The 24,156-nt window shown below is 49.4% G+C and overlaps 2 protein-coding genes across 4 annotated transcripts in view; one reads left to right on the top strand and one right to left on the bottom strand.

Annotated features, from left to right (window-relative positions):
- Nucleotides 1-3,979: 3,979 nt before the first annotated feature.
- CHCHD5 (coiled-coil-helix-coiled-coil-helix domain containing 5) lies at nt 3,980-6,504 on the bottom strand. The gene is made up of 3 exons (XM_089774687.1): nt 6,372-6,504; nt 5,473-5,613; nt 3,980-5,011 (listed from the first exon to the last, which is right to left on the bottom strand). Coding segments are annotated over exons 1-3 (294 nt in total). The 5' UTR covers nt 6,374-6,504; the 3' UTR covers nt 3,980-4,860.
- A 57-nt stretch (nt 6,505-6,561) lies between these two features.
- The window catches only part of ATP13A1 (ATPase 13A1), a 33,284-nt gene continuing 15,689 nt past the window's right edge, over nt 6,562-24,156 (top strand). For all 3 annotated transcript variants that reach the window (XM_075902475.2, XM_075902474.2, XM_075902473.2), the window contains exons 1-13: nt 6,562-6,907; nt 13,609-13,698; nt 14,081-14,271; nt 14,489-14,561; nt 15,126-15,281; nt 17,179-17,248; nt 18,348-18,454; nt 19,085-19,214; nt 19,466-19,521; nt 20,116-20,242; nt 20,473-20,610; nt 21,217-21,337; nt 23,706-23,863. In XM_075902475.2, coding sequence (XP_075758590.1) covers nt 6,593-6,907; nt 13,609-13,698; nt 14,081-14,271; nt 14,489-14,561; nt 15,126-15,281; nt 17,179-17,248; nt 18,348-18,454; nt 19,085-19,214; nt 19,466-19,521; nt 20,116-20,242; nt 20,473-20,610; nt 21,217-21,337; nt 23,706-23,863 — 1,732 coding nt within the window. In that variant the 5' untranslated portion in view covers nt 6,562-6,592. The remainder of the gene's footprint in view (nt 6,908-13,608; nt 13,699-14,080; nt 14,272-14,488; nt 14,562-15,125; nt 15,282-17,178; nt 17,249-18,347; nt 18,455-19,084; nt 19,215-19,465; nt 19,522-20,115; nt 20,243-20,472; nt 20,611-21,216; nt 21,338-23,705; nt 23,864-24,156) is intronic.

Genomic DNA, 24,156 nt, shown 5'->3' with positions numbered 1-24,156 from the left:
TGGTTGACCAGAAAACAAGGGTGCTCCCTTCTGTCCAGCCTTTCCCTTGCCTTGCAGCGATGTGATGTCAGCTGGATGGGAGCCAAGTAAAGCAACCATGTGTGTGAATGGAATGTGGTTCTGCACAGCTCTCTACCCTTTGCCACTGCCCATGTCAGTCCTGGGCCTGCCAGCGGTACTAAATCTTCTCCTGTGACTGCCCACACCAAAGGAACATGCTGATTTATGGCTCTTTTAAATAAGAGAAACAGAGTGTAAAATTAGAGCATTTTCTGGATGAAAAATTAAAGAGAAGCTTTTGTTAGCTCCTCATTCTAGGCTCATGCGTAATTCACCTTGTTGGTTTTAAAGTTCCACTTGAAAGGAAACTTGATTTCAACAGAAGTTAAAGTACCGGGCTGAGACTCCCAGCACACTTAATTTCATATATGGAGAGGGCTCTAAATCAAAAGGGAACAGAGGAAAAAACCAGCAAAGAATTACCTGAACTAATGGTCTTTGGCTTTCGCCCTCTTGTGGACCTCAGAGCCCATTACAGGCAGCAATTAGCAGAACAGGGGCTTGGTGCCCTGTTGGGCCTGACAAAACAGGCATGATGCAGTTCAGAGCTGAGGAAACAGGCAAAGAAAGGTGCAGTGACTGGTCCCTGACGCCCAAGCCCCTGTTCTGCCTAGCAGCCAACACTGCCTCTTGGCTGGACACAAGACTCTGGTGTACGGGCAAGGAGTCAAGCAAAACGCTGAGAGGACCAGTTCTGGGCAGCAGAAAGGAATGCCCCTGCTGGAAGTTGAAGGACAAAGAGTCCCTTCCATTTCTGCCCGTAGTGGTGTGGCCTCCAAGGAGCCTGTTACTGCAGTGGCACAGACGGGCTGTGTGTGTGAATTAAAGGGAGAACACCCCACTAGCATTAACCCCAGGAGGAAGAATGTGTCACATGGTCTGTGATGCAGCCAGAAATAGTCTAGAGCTTCTGACGTAACTTAACATTGGGGGCTTTTTGGGCTCCTCTGTCAATTCTGCTGGGGTGAACATTTCTTTCTGGTCTGGTTTGCGTTGATGGGAATGGTAAGCTTGACCGTCCGCCGCACAGTGACTCTAAATCTGTGTTGTGATGCTCCCACCATGGAACATACAGATTTACCTAGTGAGTTGAGGCCGTCGGGATTAATTTGGCTGAACCTCTCTGCGGCCTTTGGCAATGGAGCAGAATGCATGGGTTTGACTTTTGTAGGGCTCAGCCCAGTTCTGGTGCATCTCCAACATCTAAGCGCATCCTGCAGTTGTTTGTATGAGGCTATTACAGCGGTGGGCAATCTGCAGCCCATCAGGGTTCTGAGTGTGGCCTGTGAGACATTTTGTTTACTGTTGCCAGTTCTACGTTGTTTTTTCCTACCAGTATTACTGAAGTGACATATATGGACAGCAAGGGCCGTGAAGTGAGGTGCATGCTGATTGCACACCTCATTGAATATCGGAGCCGTGTGCCCCTTTGGCATCCACTCTAAGGACCACTACGCTTCGATGGGCACACCTGCAAATTCTAGAGACACAAGCACATTTAGCAAAACTACCTTCTCCTGGGACACTGTCTTGGTCACGACAATCTCATGGCCCACTGACATGAAGGAGGGCCAGTCATGTGACCCACTCACTAGCCTAGGTTGCCCAGCGCTGTGCTATTCTCTCTTGACTTGGGCTGCAGTTTGTGCCAGAGTCCAGCCTGTCTTTGGCTGTCTTGCTTGCACTGTGTTTAGTGCAATATATTCTCCATGGCCTAGGAGACAGGGCATGAAGATGAGCATTTCCAATGTTTGTGTTCTCTTGTTCGTATTCTGTGGTTTTCAGTAGTTTGTTTTCTGCATTGTGGAAGGGCCCCAAGCAATGCCAAGCTGTCGAAAATTTTAAGAGGAATAAGGGATCTTTTGGAAAAGGCTTTATTTTCCGAAAGATCCGCGTCTAGACTGGCGCTTTTTTCCAGCAAAGCTCCGAGCCGGAAAAAAGCGGCAGCCATTTTTATGCAAATGAAGCGGGGGGATTTAAATCCCCGCTTCATTTGCAAGTGCAATGTGTCTAATTTGCATCCCTTTTACGGATGCAGTCTAGACACAGCCCCTCAGTTATAAGTGACCCCCCACACATCACTTCACTACTGAAATGCAGCCACCTCTGGGGTAGGGAACAGCAGCTAACAAGGTTATAGCAAGCAGCACAACAGCACTGTCAGCCAGCTGCATGATTTGGGCTTCGTTAGAAGCTGGAACAGACAACCTTCAATCTGCCACCACCACTCTGGAGAAGGGAATCTCTGCCAAGATGGGCTAGTGGAAGATTGCAAATTATGTTCACCAAACACCACATGCTCAGAGGCAAGAACCTGGCCCTCTGCCTCAGCTGAAAGGCAGACAAGGAATGTGTCCTGGCCAGGGAGACAGAAATAGTTAGGAACCAGGTCAGAGATAAACCTTGCTTGGTCCTTGCTGAGCCCGTGGAAGGTGACTGCCTCAAATTAAAGCATGCTACAGACTCACAGCAGGATTTAGAATATGGGACTTGCGGAATATGTGATTGGACATCCACATTCTGGTTTCTATACAAGGAATAGGGCTCCCTTCACTACACAGGGGTGCACTGCCTGGGCTCACGGCCTGTACCTCTCTCTCTTGTTGGGTGGCCCCAGCAGCTTAAAGAAGCAGAGTCTGAATAAGCCTATCAGTGTGTCCTTCTCTATGGCCTCTGAGTGTCTCAAAATACTTTAACATCCAAATTAAGCCTTATACCTCTGCTGGTAGATGGGACTCATCCCCATTGCACACACATTGGCTGCATCTAGACTGGCAAGTTTTTCTGCAAAAGCAGTTGCTTTTGTGGAAAAACTTGCCAGCTGTCTATACTGGCCGCTTGAATTTGCGCAAGAACACTGACGATCTGATGTAAGATTGTTAGCGTTCTTGCGCAAATACTATGCTGCTCCCGTTCGGGAAAAAGCCCTCTTGCACAAATGTAGACAGCTCAGGACTGCTTTGCGCAAAAAAGCCCCGATGGCGAAAATGGCGATCGGGGCTTTCTTGCGCAAAACCGCATCTAGATTGGCACAGATGCTTTTCCACAATAAGTGCTTTTGCGCAAAAGCGTCTGTGTCAATCTAACGGAAAAACTTTTCCGTTAAAAGCATTTGCAGAAAATCATGCCAGTCTAGAGGTAGCCATTGATCACCACCAAAGACTCTCGCAAGTTTGGAAATCAAACCAGAAGTGTTGGGAATTGAACCCAGAAGACCCAATGCCCCATACTCTGCCCTAGCGGTGTTTCTTGTACAGCTGTGTCTGCTTTGGGAATGCTCAAGATGGCTCTCCTTGCAGAGCAAGGTGCTCAAAGGATTCACAAAGCCAAACCTCTTGTCCTTAATTCATCTCTCTCATGAGAACAATCCACTATGTTTTGTGTCATTTTCATTCCCCTACATTGTCTGCAACTCTAAAATTACCTCTCTTTCCCTGTCACCACCCTCTATATCAGTGTTCTCCCACCATGTAGGCATGTGTTTGTCATCTTGTTTCTATTATGGTCAAGTTCTGTAAAGCATTTCAAACATGGGCAGTGCTAGTTATCAGGTATCCCTACAGCTCGGGCTGTTGACAAGACTCCCTCTGCTGGCTCCAAAGCAGAGCATAAGTCAGGCGTATCTACAGCCTTTCAGTAACATGTCAGCAATGGGAATGATGAATAGTTTTGGGGCTGTTCAGTTTTGGGACCTAAACAGATTGATGCTCCCTCTTTATTTATCACGTGGATTTCAGTGCTGTCAGCCAGATTCTCACAGCAGTTCCCCATATCATCAGGAGGAAGCTAGAGCCAGCTCTTTAGTTTTTATGAATTATTCATTGGGGTACAGAAACACTGTGCCCAAATATTGTAGGGAGTAGGAAAGAATACGTTGCAGTAAACAGGACAAGTTAAGGGTCAATTTCAGCCATCCGTCTCAATTTCAGTGCAGAGTTGAGCCTTTATTGTCTCTTTCTTACAGTTTCTGTAGCTGATTGATTAATTAATGGTGCTGTTTAGGGCTGTGTGAGAGCAGAGAGAAAAAGTGGCACTAACAGCACCCTGGCAAATTCTGACATCAGAATGTTTCCAGCTGGGAATCCAACTGTTCAGGTGCATGTGGCTGGAAACGGAGGGAAGCCAGAGCATGGAGTCTTGTACCACGTTCTGTTTTGTGCCAGGTACTGCCCCACAGCTAGGAAAGCTGGTCTCATTCCTGAAGGTGAAGGTGTTCCATGTTCCCTGTGGAAAGACAGCAGGAAATGAGTCAGTGGTTATGCAATATGTGAAACTCTAGTCCTGAAGTTATAGCGTTTACAGACAGCTGATAAGTAATTCTGCAGCTTTCTAGGAGTTTCCACAAAATTAACAAGATGATTTTTATACTGCTCCATCAAAGCCCAAATCCTTTGAAAGAAAGTGCTCAGAGAAGTCAAGTAGCAGATTCTACTGCAAAAGCTTGATGTACATTACTCCAGATTGTAAGTGAGATTGAAGTCATAGGCTCATGGCAGCAACCAAGATGGCTCAAGGGATTGGCAACAGTGTTCATGGTTTTCATCACATGGCTGTCAGCTCAAGCTCATGGTGACTGTCATTACCATCTGCTACTTAATTGGAGACTTGGGTGAAACATGTTATCTGGTCACTCTGGCTTTTCGCAGTCAAGTGTCACTATTGCAAGAACCATGGTTACAGCTGGCCCTCTGGTCTCCAATCTGACTCCAGGAAGCAATCTCTAGGGCTGGAGAAGAGGTAGACTGCCTCTGCTAGAGATGAATAGAGGCTTTCAAGTTTCCAGCTGACACTTCATTCACCTTAAGTTGTCAGCTTCACCTGATCGGCACAAATCAGAAACTGGTTAATGTGTTCTGTGCAGTTCATGACAGAGGCCTGGTTCTGTTTCAAGCACTGTTCAAATGCAGTGAAGGGCTCGGCACAGTCATGGCGGATCTTCTGCACGATGGGGCTGCAAAAAAGCAAGCACATACAGACCCTGAGCTCTAAGAACATGTTTAAATCTCTAGAGAAAGTAGCTGTAGGGAAGTCAGGAATGTGCTCAGCAGCAGGTGTAAAATTTTAGCAATTGGATGCACAACAGATGGAGCAGGTTGGCCTTGTGGTTACAGAATTCATATTACTCTATGAACGGAGTCCAGGCCCTGGTGTGGCCATGGTCATTTCCTCTCCCTGCTGCTCTGCTTCCAGCTATGCAATGGGGTGAATAGCCCCTCAGCTCGTAAAGGTGGGGGCATACTGATGCACCTGCATGAGCTGCTCAGATACCATGGCGATGGGAGCCATGGGGTGTGTAGAGAGCTGGCTGGACAGAAGGTCGTGCCTCGTGCCACTGGCTGGGTTGAGGGCAGACCCCCACTAGGAGCACAAAGGGCTGGGCTGAGTGGGGCAGGAGAGGGGCCTTGCACTCACTGGGAGGAGGCGCAGCGGGATATGTTGAGCTTAAGCTGGTCACAGTCTTGCTGCCAGGTGGTGGGGCTGGAGGCGACACAGCGCCCGTACTGCTCCATCTCGTCGCGGCAGTACCGCGCCGCCACCTCCAGGGCGGCCTCCCTGGGGAGAGACCCGAGAGTCAGCGGGAAGCGCCCGGCCCCCTCCCACTCAGGAAATGCCCCACGCACCTCCCCCAACCCGGCCGGGGGGCCAGATGCCCCCAGCGACTATCCCCCTTTGCACCCTGTCCCAGGGACCACCCTGCACCCCCCGGCCAGCCCCCCCTCCAGGGGCCAGGCTCGCCCCCCCCGGCCCCCCATCCAGGGACCACCCTGCACCCCCCGACCAGCCCCCCCTCCAGGGGCCAGGCTCGCCCCCCCCGGCCCCCCCTCCAGGGACCACCCTGCACCCCCCGGCCAGCCCCCCCTCCAGGGGCCAGGCTCGCCCCCCCGGCCCCCCCTCCAGGGGCCAGGCTCGCCCCAGGGGCCACCCTGCACCCCCCGTCCCGTCCTGCCCCCTCCCGTCCCAGGGTCCACCCTGCACCCCCCGGCCCCCCCTCCAGGGACCAGGCTCGCCCCCCCCGGCCCCCCCTCCAGGGGCCAGGCTCGCCCCCCCGGCCCCTCCTCCAGGGACCAGGCTCGCCCCCCCCCGGCCCCCCCTCCAGGGGCCAGGCTCGCCCCAGGAACCACCCTGCCCCCCCGTCCCGTCCCAGGGGCCACCCTGCCCCCCCCCCGGCCAGCCCCCCCTCCAGGGACCACCCTGCACCCCCCGACCAGCCCCCTCCAGGGACCACCCTGCCCCCCCGGCCCCCCCTCCAGGGGCCAGGCTCGCCCCAGGGGCCACCCGCCCCCCCCGGCCAGCCCCGCCCCCGCGCTCACATGCCGCCGCGCGGAGCACAGGCGCAGCCAGGCCACTTCCGCGGTCCGTCCCAGGCCGCATGCGCACAGACTCGCCCGCCGAGCCACGACACTAGAGGCAATCGGGCCAGTCGCCGCGCATGCGCGGCCTGTCGGCGCGGTGTAGCGCACGCGCGGTGGGGGCTGAGGGCACCGTGTCCCCGGAAGCGGAAGCGGCGCGTTGCTAGGAGGGCTCCCGGAAGATGGCGGCGGCCGCTGTGGCTCCGGGCCCCGCGGACGAGCTGGTCTCTGCGGTCACCCTGTACCGGCGGCGGCCCCGGCTGCTGCACGGCACCGTGCTGCCGTTCGTGGCCGGGCTGTACCCGGCCTGGCTGTGGCTGTGGGGGCCCCGGGTCTGGGCCGTGTGGGGGGAGGCGGAGGGAGAGGAGGCCGGCTCGGGCCGCGGGCCCCCCGAGGCCGCGCTGCTGGCGCTCGCCGCCATCGGGGTCGCGCACCTGCTCACCGCGCTCTCGGGACTGTGGTCCGTGCACGCGCACTGCGCGCTCACCTGCGTCAGGGTGAGTCATGGGGTCAGGGGTCGCGCGAGCGGGGAAGCGTTCGGGGTCAAAGGTCGCCACGTGCGAGGTTCTGGAGCCCCCCCAAGCCGAAGCTCCGCCGGGCCGGGCTGAAGCTGGGGCCCTGAGCCCTGCCTGGGGCTTTTCCGTGCCGCTGAGCTGTGGCCGGCCCGGGGCTGGGGCGGAGACGTGGGTGGGTCCGTTGATTGTTGGTCCCTCCCCTGCTCTGCAGGCCCTGAACCTCTGGCAGCCGAAGCTGGGCCTGGGTGACGGGGAGGGTCCCTGGATCCCTGCCCTCTGCTGTTCACTTTTTCTGAAGCATCTGGAATAAGCCTTTGTTGGAAAACAGGATGATGAGCTAGATGGACCATTGGCCTGACCCAGGCAGTTCTTGGGTAGGGTCACCTCCCTTCTCACTTGCCTTTCATTTTCTTAGTCTGGGTGGCTCAGAGTGAAACCCAGTCTCCCTTTGTCCCTTCTGTAACATGGAGACATTGGAATGTCCATTGGGATCTCTATAGAATACTAGGAGGCTACTCTAGTGTCTTGAGTTTGGATGTTTCCCCTTCCTCTGCTGCCCATGAGTTGTCTGCTGTAATATGCTGGTGTGGGGTAGAGAAGGCTGTAGAGATGTAAAGTAACAATAACGAGTAATAACACTTCTGACGGGCCACCATGGATACCAGTAACTATCCAGCAGGGTTGCTTCTCTGTCTGTGGAACTGCAGCCACTTCTCTGGTGTGAGGTGGCAGTTGAGTTTACAGGGATGACTCATTTGCTGTGACATGGCAGTGGTTTCATAGCCCTATAGCAGTGATCACCAACCAGTAGATCAGGATCTACTGGTAGGTCTTGGAGCCTCTGACAGGTGATCCTGACTGTGTTGGACAGGAAGCTATCCAGTGCTAGCACTTTGTTTGCCCCTCCATCCACTGTCATGCTGCTTCTGCCCTCTGCCTTGGAGCTGCCCCCCTGGGAGCCTCCTGTTTGCTGTGCAGGGTGTGGGAGGGAGAAGAGGGGAGGTGCTGATGTCAGGGTGATCCCCCCCCCTCCCCACCACTTCTGTACACTGTCTCCACACAGGGATAAGGGGATGGAGGGAGCTTGACAGTGCAAAACTCTGTTACTCTCACACACTGTGTGTGTGTGTCTGTTATTTTCACAAACACACACTGTTCTTCACTCTCATCCCTTGACCCAACACATAAATGGAGGGTGGTTGTTAATCGTTTTACTGCTTGCGAAGTGTGTTATTTTTTGACTGGTGTGTGCATTTCATAATTTTCATTTGCATTTCATTTCATTTCTTAAGCTTTGAGTAGTGAGTTCTAAAATGTTTAAGCTGTCATGGCAGTAGTAATTATCCTTATGGTAATTGCCGGTCCTTGAAGTGGCTGGCATGTCCCTGCAGCCCCTGAGAAAGGCAGAACAGGGTGGGTCTCCACATGCTGTCCTTGCCTGCAGACACCGCTCCTGCAGCTCCCATTGATCAATAATGGAGAGCCATGGCTAGTAGAAGCTGTGGGCTCAGTGCCTGTAGATGAGGGGCAGCCCATGATGCCCTGGAGCCACTGCTGTACGTGCTAGCTGCTTTCAGGAGTGGTGCAGGGCCAGGGCAGGAGAATCCTGCCTTAACCCCACTGCTCCACCACCTGAAATCCATCTCAGTTAAATGGCACCCAGCCAGAGCCTGCTTCCTGAACCCCTGTCCCAATCCTGAGCCTCCTCCTGCATCCAATCTCCTGCACCAGACGTGAGTCCCCCTGCACCCAAACTCCTTCCCAGAGCTTGCATCCTGAAACCCCTCCTGGATCTCAGCTCCTGACCTTGGGCTAAGCCCGGAGCCCCTCCCACACTCCAAACCCCTTGGTCCAAGACCAGAGCCTGCATCCCAACCCTCTACCCAGCCTGGTAAAAGTGAGTGAGGATGGAGTGAGCAGGGTGAGGCCTCAAAGAAGGGGTGGGAAGGTAGTGGGGCGAGGGTACTTTGGTTTGAGATAGATCTTATATTGCACTTAAATTGAAAAAGTGATCTTGTGGTTAAAAAGGTTGGAGATCACTGTGCTAGCGTAACACTTCACGCTTGTAGGAAGAAAGTGAAACAGAATGGCAGGGGGATTATCGGTGGGGTATAAAACACTTGGTTTTATAGAAATATCTCTCCTTTGAATCTGGACTAGCCAAGCTGGTCTGGTTTTACTTGGGGATGTATGTGGCTGGGCTGGCCATGCTTGCAGGTGTGATAACTATTTTAGCACAAAAAGAATTGCACAAATATCTGGGGTGCCGCTTAGCTTTCTTTATCAGTATGCGTTGTTCCACCTGTTGCTGGGACCTGAGAGGCACTGTGGCAACTGGGCTGGTTGGTTTTCTTCATAGAATCATAGAATAATAGGACTGGAAGGGACCTCAAGAGGTCATCGAGTCCAGCCCCCCGCCCTCAAGGCAGGACCAAGCTCCACCTACACCATCCCTGACAGATGTCTATCTAACCTGTTCTTAAATATCTCCAGAGAGGGAGATTCCACCACCTCCCTTGGCAATTTATTCCAATATTTGATCACCCTGACAGTTAGGAATTTTTTCCTAATGTCCAATCTAAACCTCCCCTGCTGCACTTTAAGCCCATTACTCCTTGTCCTGTCCTCAGAAACCAAGAGGAACAAATTTTCGCCTTCCTCCTTGTGACACCCTTTTAGATATTTGAAAACCGCTATCATGTCCCCCCTTAATCTTCTTTTTTCCAAACTAAACAAGCCCAGTTCATGAAGCCTGGCTTCATAGGTCATGTTCTCTAGACCTTTAATCATTCTTGTCGCTCTTCTCTGTACCCTTTCCAATTTCTCCACATCTTTCTTGAAATGTGGCGCCCAGAACTGGACACAGTACTCCAGCTGAGGCCTAACTAGTGCAGAGTAGAGCGGCAGAATGACTTCACGAGTTTTGCTTACAACACACCTGTTGATACAACCTAGAATCATATTTGCTTTTTTTGCAACAGCATCACACTGTTGACTCATATTCAACTTGTGGTCCACTATGACCCCTAGATCCCTTTCCGCCATGCTCCTTCCTAGACAGTCGCTTCCCATCTTGTATGTATGGAACTGATTGTTCCTTCCTAAGTGGAGCACTTTGCATTTCTCTTTATTAAACCTCATCCTGTTTACCTCTGACCATTTCTCTAACTTGCTAAGGTCATTTTGAATTATGTCCCTATCCTCCAAAGAAGTCGCAACCCCACCCAGTTTGGTATCATCTGCAAACTTAATAAACGTACTCTCTATCCCAATATCTACATCATTGATGAAGATATTGAACAGTACGGGTCCCAAAACAGACCCTTGAGGAACTCCACTTGTTATCCCTTTCCAGCAGGATTTAGAACCGTTAACAACAACTCTCTGACTACGGTTATCCAGCCAATTATGCACCCACTTTATGGCTGTTCCTGTAACTGTCTGTAGCTTCCTCCTAGGAGCAGTTGCATGTCTAACTGCAAGTTGGCAAAAAAACTTCTGGTACAGTTTCATTAACTAGTCTCTAGAGTAGCTGGCATAGGTCTGCAACTGTACCCTGGACATTTATTCAGACAGTCAAGGTGTTCTCAAAGTGAAGGAGCCCTTGCAGCTGGCTGACAAAACTATGGGCCATGTCTTAATGTTTGCCTAGTATTGTGGGTAGTGTGTCTGACTAGACAACTTGTTACTGCTATGGGTTGCAGGCAGTAGCTATTCAAAACCCTCTGTAGCTGTATATGTTACAAATATAGTTATCTTTGTCAGGAGCGATAAACATCTAGAACAGAGGTGGGGAATCTGTTTTGGGTCAGGGCTGCTGACCACAGAAAAATGAGTTGGGGGCCTCACACAAGTGAAAAACAAAACAAACAAAAAAATAAAAAAGCCAACCCTCACTGATGTGGCCCCTGACTGAGAAGCAGAAAAACAACACTACCCACATTCCCCTTGCACACCAGAGCCTAGGGGGGCCCAGGCTAGTAGAGTCTGTGTGCTCCAGCCCTGTGGAGGGGCTGGAGCACCAGCACGGGCTCCCCAATGCTGGGGGGACAGCCCAAAGCTTCAGGGGCCAGATCCAGGCAAGCCGGGGGCCACAACTGGCCTTCAGGCCTTAAGTTCCCCATCCCTGATCTAGAACTTGAGTAACAGGAATTAACAATGTAAATAGCAAGGAAACCAAAAGAATTCTTCAGGGTGGCTGAAGGTGTCCTGCATGCAAGTAACTGAGTGCAAATGAAAAATTAGGCAGGTTATTAGGCTTCCAAAAGAAGGGATTTTTCTGACATTTGGTCCAGTCTAGACAGGCCAAATGTTGGAAAAACCTCTACCTACAGAAGAATTGGGGGGGGGGGGAAGCAGCAGTATAAGGGTTGGGGATAGCAAGTGATGGAGAGGAAGAATAGAGGGGGCGAGGCTTCAAGGAAGGAGCGGGGCAGTAGATCTTGGCTTGTTCTGTCATTTAAAAAGTGATCTTGGGTGTGTAAAGGTTGGAGACCACTGCCTTAGAAGATTGCATAGCATAGTGCATTTTTCTGTCAAAGTCTCTCTGCTAATACTTAGCTATCTGATGCTCATAAGGACCTGAAGGTACCATTGGATTATGTCTTCCCCACCACTACAACCTTTTCTCTCCTTTATGTCTGAAAACAAAACTCAAAAATTGGTGACAAACCTAGGAAATTTAAAAAGGGAGTCAGTTAAAATAGTGTGGAATGATGCAGGATCGTAAGTCTCCTCTCTCTGTCCCTCACTGAAAATCTTCATAGCTCATAATGATCCTCAGCTGCCTAGTGTTCCTCCATGCCAGGGTCCTCAGACTGTTGAGTGAATTCTGTCATGTTTGCCCTAATCTAGCTCAGTTGCCTCGAGTATAAGGGAGATCATATGACGCTGTTTGAACATGACTTGTGATTTTTATTAGAATGGCAGTGGTAAGCTTCTGGGAACTTCCCACATGTGCTTTGTTTTAAAGTTTTCTGATATTGCAAGGACATAGGTGTATCCACACCAGTCACTGAGAGCGTACATAATAACATTTCTGCAAAGCTAAGTTTTTCCATACTGTGAGGTGTTCAGCTCCTTCGATATAGGATGCACACAGAGGACACTTCAGCAGAGTAGTCTGGGAGCACCCTGGGTGTCTGTAGAGAAATTACCATAGCACCATGCATGTGGAGAAGGTTCGAGAGCATGCCGATGATACTTGTGTTTTTGTTGGGCATCATTAGAGCAGTCAGAAGGGGAACTCCTGGTTTGCTGAGCAGTTGTGTTGATCATATCAAAGTTAGTAGGACATCAAGCTTGCTGATCAAATCTGAGTCGTTACCAAATTTATGGGAAACTTTCTTTCTGGTGAGATGTGACCTGACTTACAACGATTGCTAGTCTAGGAAGAGCTTGTGGATAATTGTTTTGTATTCAGAGTCTCAAACTGTGCAGCTATTCCCATTCCCTTTTCTGTCCTCTGCAGCATATTGCAGGGGTGGCCAACCCATGGCTCTTTGCTTAAAGAAATGTGGCTCTTGCTAGTTCTGAGCTGCATGGCGGTGTTGGCTCCGAGACCAAGGCATTGGGTTAGAGCGGGGGGACTGGGAGTGCCTGGCTCTGGGGGAGGGGGGAGGCATTGGGTTAGAGCGGGGAACTGAAGCACCTTAAACTCAAATTTCTATCACTCTTAAACTCAGAGTCTTCATGGATGCAGAATAAGGCAGCCAACACAGATGTCATATTTAAATTGCAGGACAAAAAAAGAATCAGCTTGTACCTGGTTTACACTGTGTTTCTTTAAAGAAAATTCAACGGCTATTGTTTGCCAGGCTGAAGCAATTATTCTGAGATATATGAGTCTCTCCATTATTGTTTTTGAACCTCTTATATTTGTAGTCTGGGACAGACCTAAATTTTTAGAACTATAAAAAAGCCATAATCTTCGCGAGTTTAAAAAAAAAAAAAAGGAAATCATACTAGAGATCAACAAGCTAGAGTGAAACAGGCACTTCTCAGATCAGCTTAATTTAAAAAAACTCACAGGACCTAATAGGGCAGTAGTGTAACATTTAAAATACGTGGTGGGGATGCTTTTTTTAGTATGAGAATATTACTGTATTTTTAAAGGTTTTTTTTTTTTTTTTTTAATGTTTATTCCTTGTCAAGTTCTCTGAAGATCTATGGACTGGCCATGAATTTTTTAAGTGACTAGAGACTTTTTTATTGGTTTTTGTCTGAAATGTCCTGTAATGTTATTTTTGTCACTACATTTTGTATTCTCTCTCTCTCTCAAAATAAATATATAATACGTGGCTCTTTGCACTGTATCCACAGCTATTTTGGTTCTTTGTCTCTAACTGGTTGGCCACCCCTGACATATTGGCTCAACTAAGTTCACCTGATTCCTCTGCCTCATGCCCTCTCCCTCTCATGCCTCTTTTCAAAGAACAACTAGGAACTCAGTCCTATCTTGAGAGTCAGGGTATAGGATAATTCTCATTGCATATGTTGGCCTTTCCTGGGTAGTTTTAAAATATCAATGACAAATCCAGATCATCCAGTTAGAGAGGAATGTTCTATGTGTTTGACTTGCTCACAGTCTCTCCCAGTGACTACATGGATTCCTCTTGGCTTCCACTGACCTTTAGTATCTGTAACCGGCTTTATAGAGTGCATGTTTACCTTGTGTTTTTCAGGAACCCAGCCCTAGGAAAGCTACATTAGCTAAAGTTGTGCCAACCCCAAATAATGGATCTGCAGAACTTGTGCCACTTCATCGAGACCAGGTACAGACTTAGACTCCAGCCCCTTGTAATAGCTGACAGCTGCCCAGGAATGCTGTTTTTTAGCAAATGTCCCCTTCTCCAACTTGCTTTTCACATAAACTAATTTAAATTAAAACCCCAGAGCTTGGCTGAAAGCCAGCTTTTATCCATCACATGCAGGGAATAAGAGGCTTCAGAAAATGCAACATTTGTAGCTAACACCAGTAGTCTCACAGACAGTGTTTAGGAACAAAAGATGTAAATGTCCACGTGGTCCCATCTGATACTTTCCAAGCCAGTGCATGGACTGTTCCTTATATTATATCAGAAGTGATGTGGCCCACTGTAAGGATCCTTGGGTGTGAAAGTCTATGTGCTCTTCCCTTATGCATAATCCCTTCAGGATGAAGATGGCCAGGAAGCCCTTTCCTTTGAGTTTCAGAAAATTAAGTACTCTTACGAGGTCGATGACAAGAAACAGTTTCTTCCTGTGGCTTTCCCGGTGGAGCACCCCCTCAGCTATTACCAGAGTGCCCGAGGTTACCAGGAGGACAAAGAGATCCGAGTGGCGGAAAAGAAATACGGCACGAACAAGTGAGTGTTCAGGGCCTGCCAGAAATTGTAGGTGTCAGACTGTCTCTGGGTAATCTGGTTATAGATTCAAACCCTCTGCATCTAAAAGTAAATGAAAAGAAGGGGAAGATGTTCTGGTACAAACAGGAACAGAACTTTCTATTTGTACTCCAGAGGCTGCAGTAGTTTTATGTAAGGCCAGAACACCAACATTAACCAAGGTTTGATTCTTTTCCAGAGCAGAAATGGTGGTGCCAGAATTCTTGGAGCTCTTTAAAGAGAGAGCCACAGCCCCTTTCTTTGTCTTTCAGGTAAATAAAAGCTGTAACTATTGTCCTCAGGGTGCAAAGGAGGAAATTCCCTCTAATCTGAAATCTTAGTTTGGGAATCTGGAAACAGCTAGCCAATTTCATAAGCCAAAAATGCACTTTTCGTCTACTGTAGTGTGTGTGGTAGCTGGGGGGCGGGGTGGACACTTTATGATTTTGGGGATAGGAGCTGACACATCTCTGGTCAGTCATACTGGCCAGTGTGTGGTGGATGCTATTCCAGTTCCCATCATAGCTGACGTGAACTGCCCCCTTTGTTGATAGCCTCAGCAGAGAGGCCAGAGCCTGAGGCTAGAGAACTGGTTCGGGACAGCACTTGGAGGAGGTGTTTGCCTTGTCTCTGCACAGGCTGCATCTGTTCTGTGGAGGACAAAGGAGTTCTGTCCCTGTCAAGTCAAAACTCTGTTTCCTCCTGCTGAGCTGTCTCTGTGACATGCTAGTGCCAAGCTCGTGTATAGTGCAGGCACTGATGGGCTGGACTTCAGGGACATGTTAGCTTCTTTATGGGCTGAGTACTGAACTGGCTTCCACCTCCATTTTCTCCAGGTGTTCTGTGTGGGTCTCTGGTGCCTGGATGAATATTGGTACTACAGTGTCTTCACCCTGTCTATGCTGGTGGCATTTGAAGCTTCTCTGGTCCAACAGCAAATGAGAAATATGTCAGAGATCCGAAAAATGGGCAACAAGCCATACATGATTCAGGTAAGTGAGAGCAGAGGGATGATGATCAAAAACTCTGCACTGGGATGTTGAGTATAGAGTCCAGGAGCGTGCTAGGCCCATTAGACATGGCCTGTAGAAAAGAGCAGTGTTTACCTCTAAATAGGCACACCTTGGGGAGTGAACAAGCATTTCCTGTATTTCCTCTTTTCTTATGTCCAATTAGCCTTTTGACACTGTGTTGCCTTGCATGCACTTGTTTAACTCTTGCTAAGTTATTCCGAGCTTTTGGCCTCTTATTGTGAATAGTTCTAACCTTTGTTTAAAATTCAGATTTACTGTAAAACAACAGGATTATGTCACGCATGTGTGTGCTCAGCAAGGGGAAAGATGGTTCATTGGGAGCAATTCCAAAAGAGCCCAGTTCAGCTTCGAGTCCAAGGGTATGTTTACACTATAGCACTATTTCGAATTAACTTCATTCGAAATAGTTAATTCGAATTAAGCTAATTTGAAATAACACATCTAGATACAAAAACTATTTTGAAATAGCAAGTCCACACTGAGTGGACCCTGAACCGAAGTTAAAGCTGGCTGGAACCAGTGCCGTCAGGGCATCAGGTTGGGACTTAGTGTATGGGGCTGCTGCCTGAGGCTAACTGAGCTCTGTGCTTAAAGGGACCCTACTCCCGCCCCAGACAGACAGTTCTCAGGGTTCCCAGCTTGCTTGTCTACCTCGATGAGGGACAGCAAAGCAGTCCTGTCTTGGAGTGCCCTGAGTGCCCACACTCGGGACACCACAGCACTCGGCCACATGGAGCCAGAGCTGTCCCTGGGCACGCCGGTGTGTCTCGTGGGGTCATTGCCCTCAGCCTGGCTGCACTTGCTGCAGGCTGCCATCTGGGGATCTGTAAGGGGGCTGTCAAGATCCAGGAGGCCCTGAGAGAGAGCGTCCACCCCAAGGAACCCTCAGAGCCTCCCTGGTCCTCCCCACCGGGAGCTCGTGCCCCATTCCTCCCTCACGTCCTTCCACTTACCCCTCCCTAGCCCCCCTTCCTGATGTCAAATAAAAGACACGTATGTTCAAAAATAGAAACTGGGTTTATTGAATAAACCTGGGGAGGGATGGACCTCTGGGGAGACTGGGAAAAGGAGGTGGGAGAGGGGAAGAGAGAGGGTGGAAGAGGGGAGGGAGAAACCTGGGGAAAAAGGGAGAGGGGAAGCTCAGGGTTGGGGGTCTCGCCAGACCAGCTTGACTTTCATGCAAACCTGCTCCTGGGTTTGCATGTGGCCTTTGGTGGCCAGGCTGGCAGCTATCCTACCATAGACGGCTGTGTTCCTCCATCTAGGGCTGAGATCATGGAAGTTGGGGGCACCCCCCCCCCCCAAACCTGAATAAGGTCCATGATCTCCACCCTGGACCAGGAAGGCGCCCGCCTTCTCCAGCCCCTGTCAGGCTCCTGGGAGCTGGCAGACTGCTTCTGGGGAGCAGTGGGGGGCTGGCTGCTAGTGGCTTGCTGGCTCATGTTTTGGGGCCACTGGGTCAGGGGCCCCGGTGGCCACTGCTGGCTCTGGGCTGGCAGGCGCTTGGAGCTGGCACAGGCACTGCGGCCAGGGTCTACCCCTTTAATGGCTCCAGGGCTGGGGGAGAGGAGAGTAAGTTTTCCTGGTTGTGCCCAGAGTGGCCACCAGGGCTTCGTGGGAAGGGCTGGAGGCCCCCTGTTTCGAATTAAGTGTCTACACAGCACTTAATTCGAAATAGCTATTTCAGATTTGGCGTTACTCCTCATAGAATGAGAATTATCAAATTTGAAATAAGGGCTCCACTGTTTTGAATGTATTTCGAAATAGCGGTTTGTCTGTGTAGATGCTATTAAAGTTAATTCAAAATAACTGCTGTATCCTCAGTGTTCTTTCTCTCACTGTTTTTGTTCTGCAGGTGTACAGAAACCGGAAGTGGCGTCCCATTTCCAGCGACGAGGTCATCGCAGGGGATATTGTTTCCATTGGTAACAGCCTGCATGATTGACATACTCGAAAGCCCTCGCTTCCACATGCATGTATTGACTGAGACTAATTACATTTAAAATTCAACCCAGACACCATCTTTAAATGCTCATAAAAATGTCAGCAAAGAATCTTGAAATGCCAATTGATGGCTGAAAACTCACCGGTCTGAGAGAGTCTCTCAAGTTCCAATCCCACAGATTGCAAATTTGATTCTCCAAGATAGAAGTCTAAATATTAGGACTAAAATCCACTGCAGCTGCCTTGCTTCAGGTCAGCGGTTCTAAGAGTGGAAAGCTGAGGATTGGGATGGAGGTTGAGGGGGAATGGGATGCTGTGTCTTCATCCCTGTACTGCAACAAAAATGGGGGTTTGGAATGGCTTCCATATGAAGAGAGATTAAAAAGAGTTGGACTTTTCATCTTAGAAAAGAGGAGACTAAAGGGGTATATGATAGAGGTCTATAAAATCATGACTGATGTGGAAAAAGTGGATAAGGAAAAGCTATTTACTTTTTCCCACAATATAAGAACTAGGGGTTACCAAATGAAATTAATAGGCAGCAGGTTTCAAACAAATAAAAGGAAGTCTTCTCACAGTGCAGAGTTAACGTTTGGAACTCCTTGCCAGAAGATGTTAGAAGACTAGGACTTTAACAGGGTTCAAAAAGAGCTAGGCATATTCCTAGAGGTAGGTTCTTCAATGCTATTAGCCAGGATGGGTAGGAATGGTGTTCTTAGCCTCTGTCTGGAAATGGATGACAGGAAAGGGATCAAGTGATGATTCCCTGTTGTGTCCACTCCCTCTGGGGCATCTGGCATTGGTGACTTGGCAGACAGGACACTGGGCTAGATGGACCTGTGATCTGACCCAGTACAGCCACTCTTATATTCTTATGGTTTTTTAGATTACATTGCTCCAGAATGTTGTCCCAGTCTCTAAAGTTTGAATGACAGTAAGAATTGTGCTCCTTTTAAATCCTTCTTTCAGTGCAGTCTAAAGGCCTTTATCATGCTTCTGGTCCACATCAAAGCTTGTGTTTTGGTGAAGGTCATGGGACAGATTTGGAAACCTGCAAGCATTTTACTCTCTTGATTGCAGGCCGATCTCCTCATGAGAACCTAGTGCCATGTGACGTGCTCTTGCTCCGTGGAAAGTGCATTGTGGATGAAGCCATGCTGACTGGAGAGTCTGTGCCTCAGATGAAGGTGTGAAACAGGCCCTGTGTAAAGCTTGTTACATCTTCATTGTTCATGCACCAAGTTTCATTCCAGCCACCACAGCATCTGAACTGTGCAGACTTTATAGGTGCAGATCAATCTTTGTGTAAACTCTGCCCCAGAAAATCCAGGTCTGTCTGGATGTTCTCCACCCCCATATCCAGGATTGATGAGAAACCAAATGTCTGTTTTGTCTGGCTGCAGCTACGGCTGGATTGCAATGTGTGGGCACAGCTCTGCACTCCCCCACATTCCTCAGTCTGGCCTGCTTTGAGCAGATGGGAGGGTGGAGCACAAAGAGCCTCAAGCCCAGTGAATCTCCCTCATGTTCATTCCAGTGTGTGATTCAAACATGGCAACATAACATTTCAAATAACCTCCCTGCTGAAACGCATGGGCCAAGTGTGAGCAAATCCACTGACCCCAGGATTCTCCTGGGTAACCGGCTCTGCGCTTAGGACGAAGGCAGGAGCTAGGTATCCTGTTCAAATCCAAAGTCCGTTCCTGCAGCCTGCCCACAAGGTGGCTGAAAGTGCCTCAGGGAGATGGGACCATAGAGGAGTGGTACGAATCCAGTTAACTGGAAACAAGAACTGCTTCTCTGAATTCTTTTCTCAGGAGCCCATTGAGGATCTTGATCCAGAGCATATCCTGGACATGCAGACAGATGCCAGACTTCACATTGTATTTGGGGGGACAAAGGTTGTGCAGCACATTCCCCCCCAGAAAGCCAGCACGGGACTGAAACGTACGTACTTGCCAAGCAGAAGGCGGTGGTTGATGGAATGCCATGGCTCGGCCTGCTCCGTTTAAACAATATAACTGCTGGGCAGTGGCTATGATTTTTAAATTCAGTCTTAAAATAAGTCTTTTACTGAAGGAAGCCTTGTTCTCCTGCAGGCTGAGAGGAACATGCTGCCTCAGTTTAATTGTAGCTATAATGTGTGTATAAAAAGATCTCTACTGAGCTTAATGCTGTGATTACTGCTTTTGTTCCAGCTGTGGATAATGGGTGTGTGGCGTACGTTCTGAGGACTGGTTTCAACACATCTCAGGTAAGAAGTCCATGAGAGAACACCCATTTCTGTTCTGTTTATGGGAGGTAGTTCTGACCAGTTGCTGGAGAGAAATTCAGATTATGGTGGCAAGATTATTCACCTGTTTGGAAGAGGAAAAAAGTTAGGTTGGTTCTTGGAATTCCTTTCTGGGTGGCTGATACGGTCTAGAGGATAGAACACAAGGCTCTAGTCAGCCTCCTGGCTTCTAATCCTGAGTGCCACAGAGTCACTAGGACTTTGGGCAAAGTACTGTATAGTAACAATTACTGCCCATTCGTGTAAACCCAGACAAGTGCAAGGTAACTTTTTCAAATCGAATTGGGGGAAAGTCAAGGCTGCTTACATAAAGAGTAGTGAGGGACACACATAACTGACCTACAGCTGGTTAGCATGTTAAATGCCCAGCCTGCGGGTGGCCCTGCACTGGCAGGCTCTGTGGCAGGCCCAATGAAAGGAATGTATTCTGCGCCGTGGCAGCGGAGAATCAGGATGTAGACTGTCCTCATTTTATACATTTGTCATGTATTCTACAAGAAATTGTATTGCACGCTGCAGAATAGCTTCTTGCATTGAAGGCAATTCTCCTCTCAGGGGAAGCTGCTGCGAACAATCCTCTTTGGGGTGAAGAGAGTGACAGCCAACAACTTGGAGACCTTTATTTTCATCCTTTTCCTTCTGGTGTTTGCCATTGCTGCTGCAGCGTATGTGTGGATTGAGGGTGAGCGCTCTTAACACCTCTTCCTGGGCTTGGCTTCTCTCAAGAGTGGAGGCTGAGAAGAGGGATGGCAGTTGAAGCTGGGCCGTTGCTGTGCGTGGGCATGAGCTGTGTCTCATTCCAGTTTTCTCCCACATTCCTCAGTAGTTTGTGCCCCTGATGGGCCCAACTTTTCATTGTGGGGCACCTTGTCTAGAGCGGAGAGGCAGCCTCTTTCTGGTTTTATTTTGTAGGCACCAAGGACCCCAGCAGGAATCGATACAAACTCTTTCTGGAATGCACTTTAATACTGACGTCAGTTGTTCCACCTGAACTTCCCATTGAACTGTCTCTGGCTGTCAACACCTCCCTTATTGCCCTGGCCAAGCTCTGTAAGTACTCCTCCCAGAAGCAGGTCTAGAAACAGCCTAGTGTCCAGTATCCCGGGACAACAGCACTTGGCTACATAAAATGTGTGAAATTGCTGGCTTATACACCTTGGCAACCTCCTCTCTCCAAATAGTGGTAGCTAGGTTGAGTCCCATGCCTGCTTGGTTCACCATATGTGCTGAATGTTTGGAGGATTCCTGTGTCCTCCAAAGTAGGGAAGGGTGGAGAATGGTTCACACTGTTTTGCAGCTTTGAAGTAAGCTCCTAAGTGTAGAGTATGTGGGAGAAACAGGCTCCCGCTCCAAAATCCACGTTCATTTGCTTTTACAGCAAGTGCTCCGGCCCTTCACGATAGGTGCCTGTCTAAGGACCTAGCTGGGTAAATGGCCTTCAGACTTGTCACCCCTCTTCCATGTCCCCTTGGGGTTAAATCTGACTTTAAATATCACAGGTACAGAGTGGAAGACCATTAGCAGCCATTCAGTAAATTGTGGCTGAGTGCCATGGTTTTGGATTGATTTGAGAGAGATCCTAGGTAGCTGAGGACTCCAACACGCCTTTACTGCATCTCCATGACACTTGACAGAGTCCCATCCTCCCTCTTTCAGATGTGTACTGTACAGAACCTTTCCGAATCCCATTTGCTGGGAAAGTTCAGGTTTGCTGCTTTGACAAAACCGGCACCCTCACCAGTGACCACCTGGTGGTAAGAGGTGTGGCTGGGCTCAGGTAAGCTATGGGACGGGCCCTCATAGGTAATGTTAACCAGATTGTACGTTTGGTTCAGTGTGTGGTGGGAGGGTTCACATGCCTAGTGGGCCCTGTCAGATCTCGGAGGCATGACTGGGCGGGCCAGGGATCCAGCATGCCAAATGCTGTGTAACTAAGTAATCAGATGTTGGTGACATTTGAACAGTGGAGCCTCTGGCCCCAGTGAGAGCTTCCCTCAGCTCCTTGGGGAAGAGGATGAATCTGGGGGAGTGAAGGGCCTGAGCCGGAAGGGGGGATCCTGCAGGTTCTCTGGCTATGACATTATGCACCAGTTAGCAGCATCGGAGCTCTTGAATTTGGTTCTTTGTTTGGAATTTCAACTGAAACGCTTTCTGCCTCTCTGCACCAGCATGAAGCCCCTGTGCACCTTAATGTCAGGGTTCCTCATAGAAAATCCTCCCAGGTTTATTTCATTTTAAGTCTGATCCCTTGGGATTATGGGAATGTTGTGAGTTGTCAATGAGGAATCAGAAGACCCCTTCTGTGGAAAATAAATACACACACTCACTGTAAACAAAATTATTTCAAGGATTGGAGGAGTCTCTTTATCAAAAGAACAGCATCCAGAGAGTGAGGCTGAGTGGTATCCATGCCCTCTAATCAGAGGAGTTATAGCAAATGTCAGACAAGTGCAGCTGTTGTAATTTGTGATTTCGTGCCCACTTATTCTCTGGCTTATGAATAATAGTTTTGTTTTGTGTGTTGGGAGTCTGTTATTGGCTACAGTGAAGGTGGGGCATTGTCCAGCTCACATAACTGCCCCTGCGCCCGTGTGCCTGCTGACCCAGCTACTCAGGGTGGCACGTCACACGTCTGCGCAAGCAGCTGTGTTCCCTTTAAGCTGTGCGGTCACTGTTCAAGTGCTGTGCAGAACTGTGTGCATCTGAGTGCCCTTCTTCTTGCTGCTTTGCAACCATATTGCTCTTGCAGCTGCTCCCAGGTATAGGAGAAAGAGAGAGCCCGAAGCATGGGCCTGGTGCTTGAACCAAAGTAAGCAAGACTTATACTAAGAGTAATAGACAGGCTATGTCAAAAGCAAACGTTTGCCTGCAAGTCCGTGTGTCTCAGCACTAGAACTGCTAGCATGGACAGAAGCAGCAAGTGCTTTGGAGGAAAGTACAAGGGGAGGTACCAAGCACGTCATTAATGCGTAAGATGATAAATTCAGTGAGTATCCTAGATTGTTCATTTCTGTCTATAAATGTTGGGGTACCTCGACTTAATTCTTTGGCCGGCCTAGGGGTCGATAGTAAAATCTGTACCATCAATTGAGCCATGTCCGTTGTCCCGGGTACAAATACATAGGGGCTCAAGGGTCATCAGGCTACCGACACCTATTAATATGCTTCTTTCGACAATGAACCTGAGTTGGATGCCTAGGTATCTTATCTGAATCTGTGGTCTTTCGGGGCTCTCATGAGTTTTATTCTGCTAGCTACCTGCGTAGAGCTGGCATGATATACTGAGGGAGCCTACGAAAACGCACGCAGCCGAATGTTGACAGCAGGAAACCTGTCAGGACGCCACACCAGTGAATCCTGAATTTATTGTATCACTGTCCTGTACTCCTACACCACCTGGCTGTGCTGAGCAGGGAGGAGTGCTGCTATCAGGGTTTCCCCCTGTTCCCACCCTGTACCCCATCTCCACAGAGCAGGAGAGAGCTAGTGAGATTTGAACGAGCCTTCCCAGTGTTGAGCGAGTGTCCAGTCTCTGAGACTTCCCTAGCAGCCTGCGCATGCACACACACTATTTCACACTCACAAAAAGACACACACATACCACATACACACTCTCTCCCTCTCCCCGCTCATGTATCCCATCTCTGCAGAACAGGGACGGGGGACTTTCAGTGAGTACCTTAAAGAGACTGCTCATGGTGTGTCTCAGAAACTTGCCCAGCAGGCAGCGTGCATGCGCGTGCGTGGGGGTGTGTGTGTGTGTGTGTAAGAGATGCGCACACTGCCACTCACTTCCCAACACATACGGGTAGCATTGTTGGTATTACTTCTGGGTACTTCCTGCAGTGCCCATATATTCTCTGTATTCTGTGGTATTTGGGTTTTTTGATTGGGCATTCAGTTGCTGTGATCAGCACTAATGTTGGGTGCTCCGATTAAGGCATCTGCTCAATTGGAATTAACCAGGAGGCTGTGACAGTGGTCACTGGGGTACTGGGACAGCTTTCCACAGCTTTCATTCTTCTGTGAGAAGCTCTGACTGTTTAGGACACTGGGACAGGAGATATTTGCTTGGGGAAATTGTAGAACATGTATGGGTTTGAGAGCCTGCCCAGGCCTGTTAACGTCATCTGTCTCCAACATAGGGATGGGAAGGAAGTGACTCCGGTGTCGGACATTCCTATAGAAACCCACCGAGTGATTGCCACGTGCCATTCGTTGGTGCAGTTGGATGACGGGACGCTGGTGGGAGATCCATTGGAGAAAGCAATGCTGATGGCTGTGGATTGGACTGTGACCAAAGGTACAGACAATGGCCAAGTCCTGTGTGCACCCAGTGTACAAGCTGGGACCAGAGCCCATGTTTGTGTGTGTGTGTGTAGATCAGGGATCCCCAACTTTTTTACGCCCAAGATCACTCCTCCCCTTCCCAGAAGGCCTGGTTCCACTCACTCCATCTCCTGTCTTTCCATTGCTTGCTCTCCCCCACCCCCACTATCTTTCATTGGGTTGGCACAGAAAGTTGGGGTTTGGGTGGGGGCGAGGGGTGCAAGCTCTGGATCAGGCAGAGTGTTGGGGTGTAGGAGGGGAGGCAGG

The sequence above is a fragment of the Pelodiscus sinensis genome, chromosome 31 (assembly GCF_052426305.1).
Source record: "Pelodiscus sinensis isolate ZL-2025 chromosome 31, ASM5242630v1, whole genome shotgun sequence".
Lineage (NCBI taxonomy): Eukaryota > Metazoa > Chordata > Testudines > Trionychidae > Pelodiscus > Pelodiscus sinensis.
Note: the sequence above shows the minus strand (reverse complement) of the source record. Positions and strands in the feature narration are given on the sequence as shown.

Coding starts and splice junctions, on each gene's coding strand:
- CHCHD5 (XM_089774687.1), bottom strand. Junction 5,012..5,472: donor TCCCGCTGCGCCTCCTCCCA/GTGAGTGCAAGG, acceptor GCTTTTTTGCAG/CCCCATCGTGCAGAAGATCC.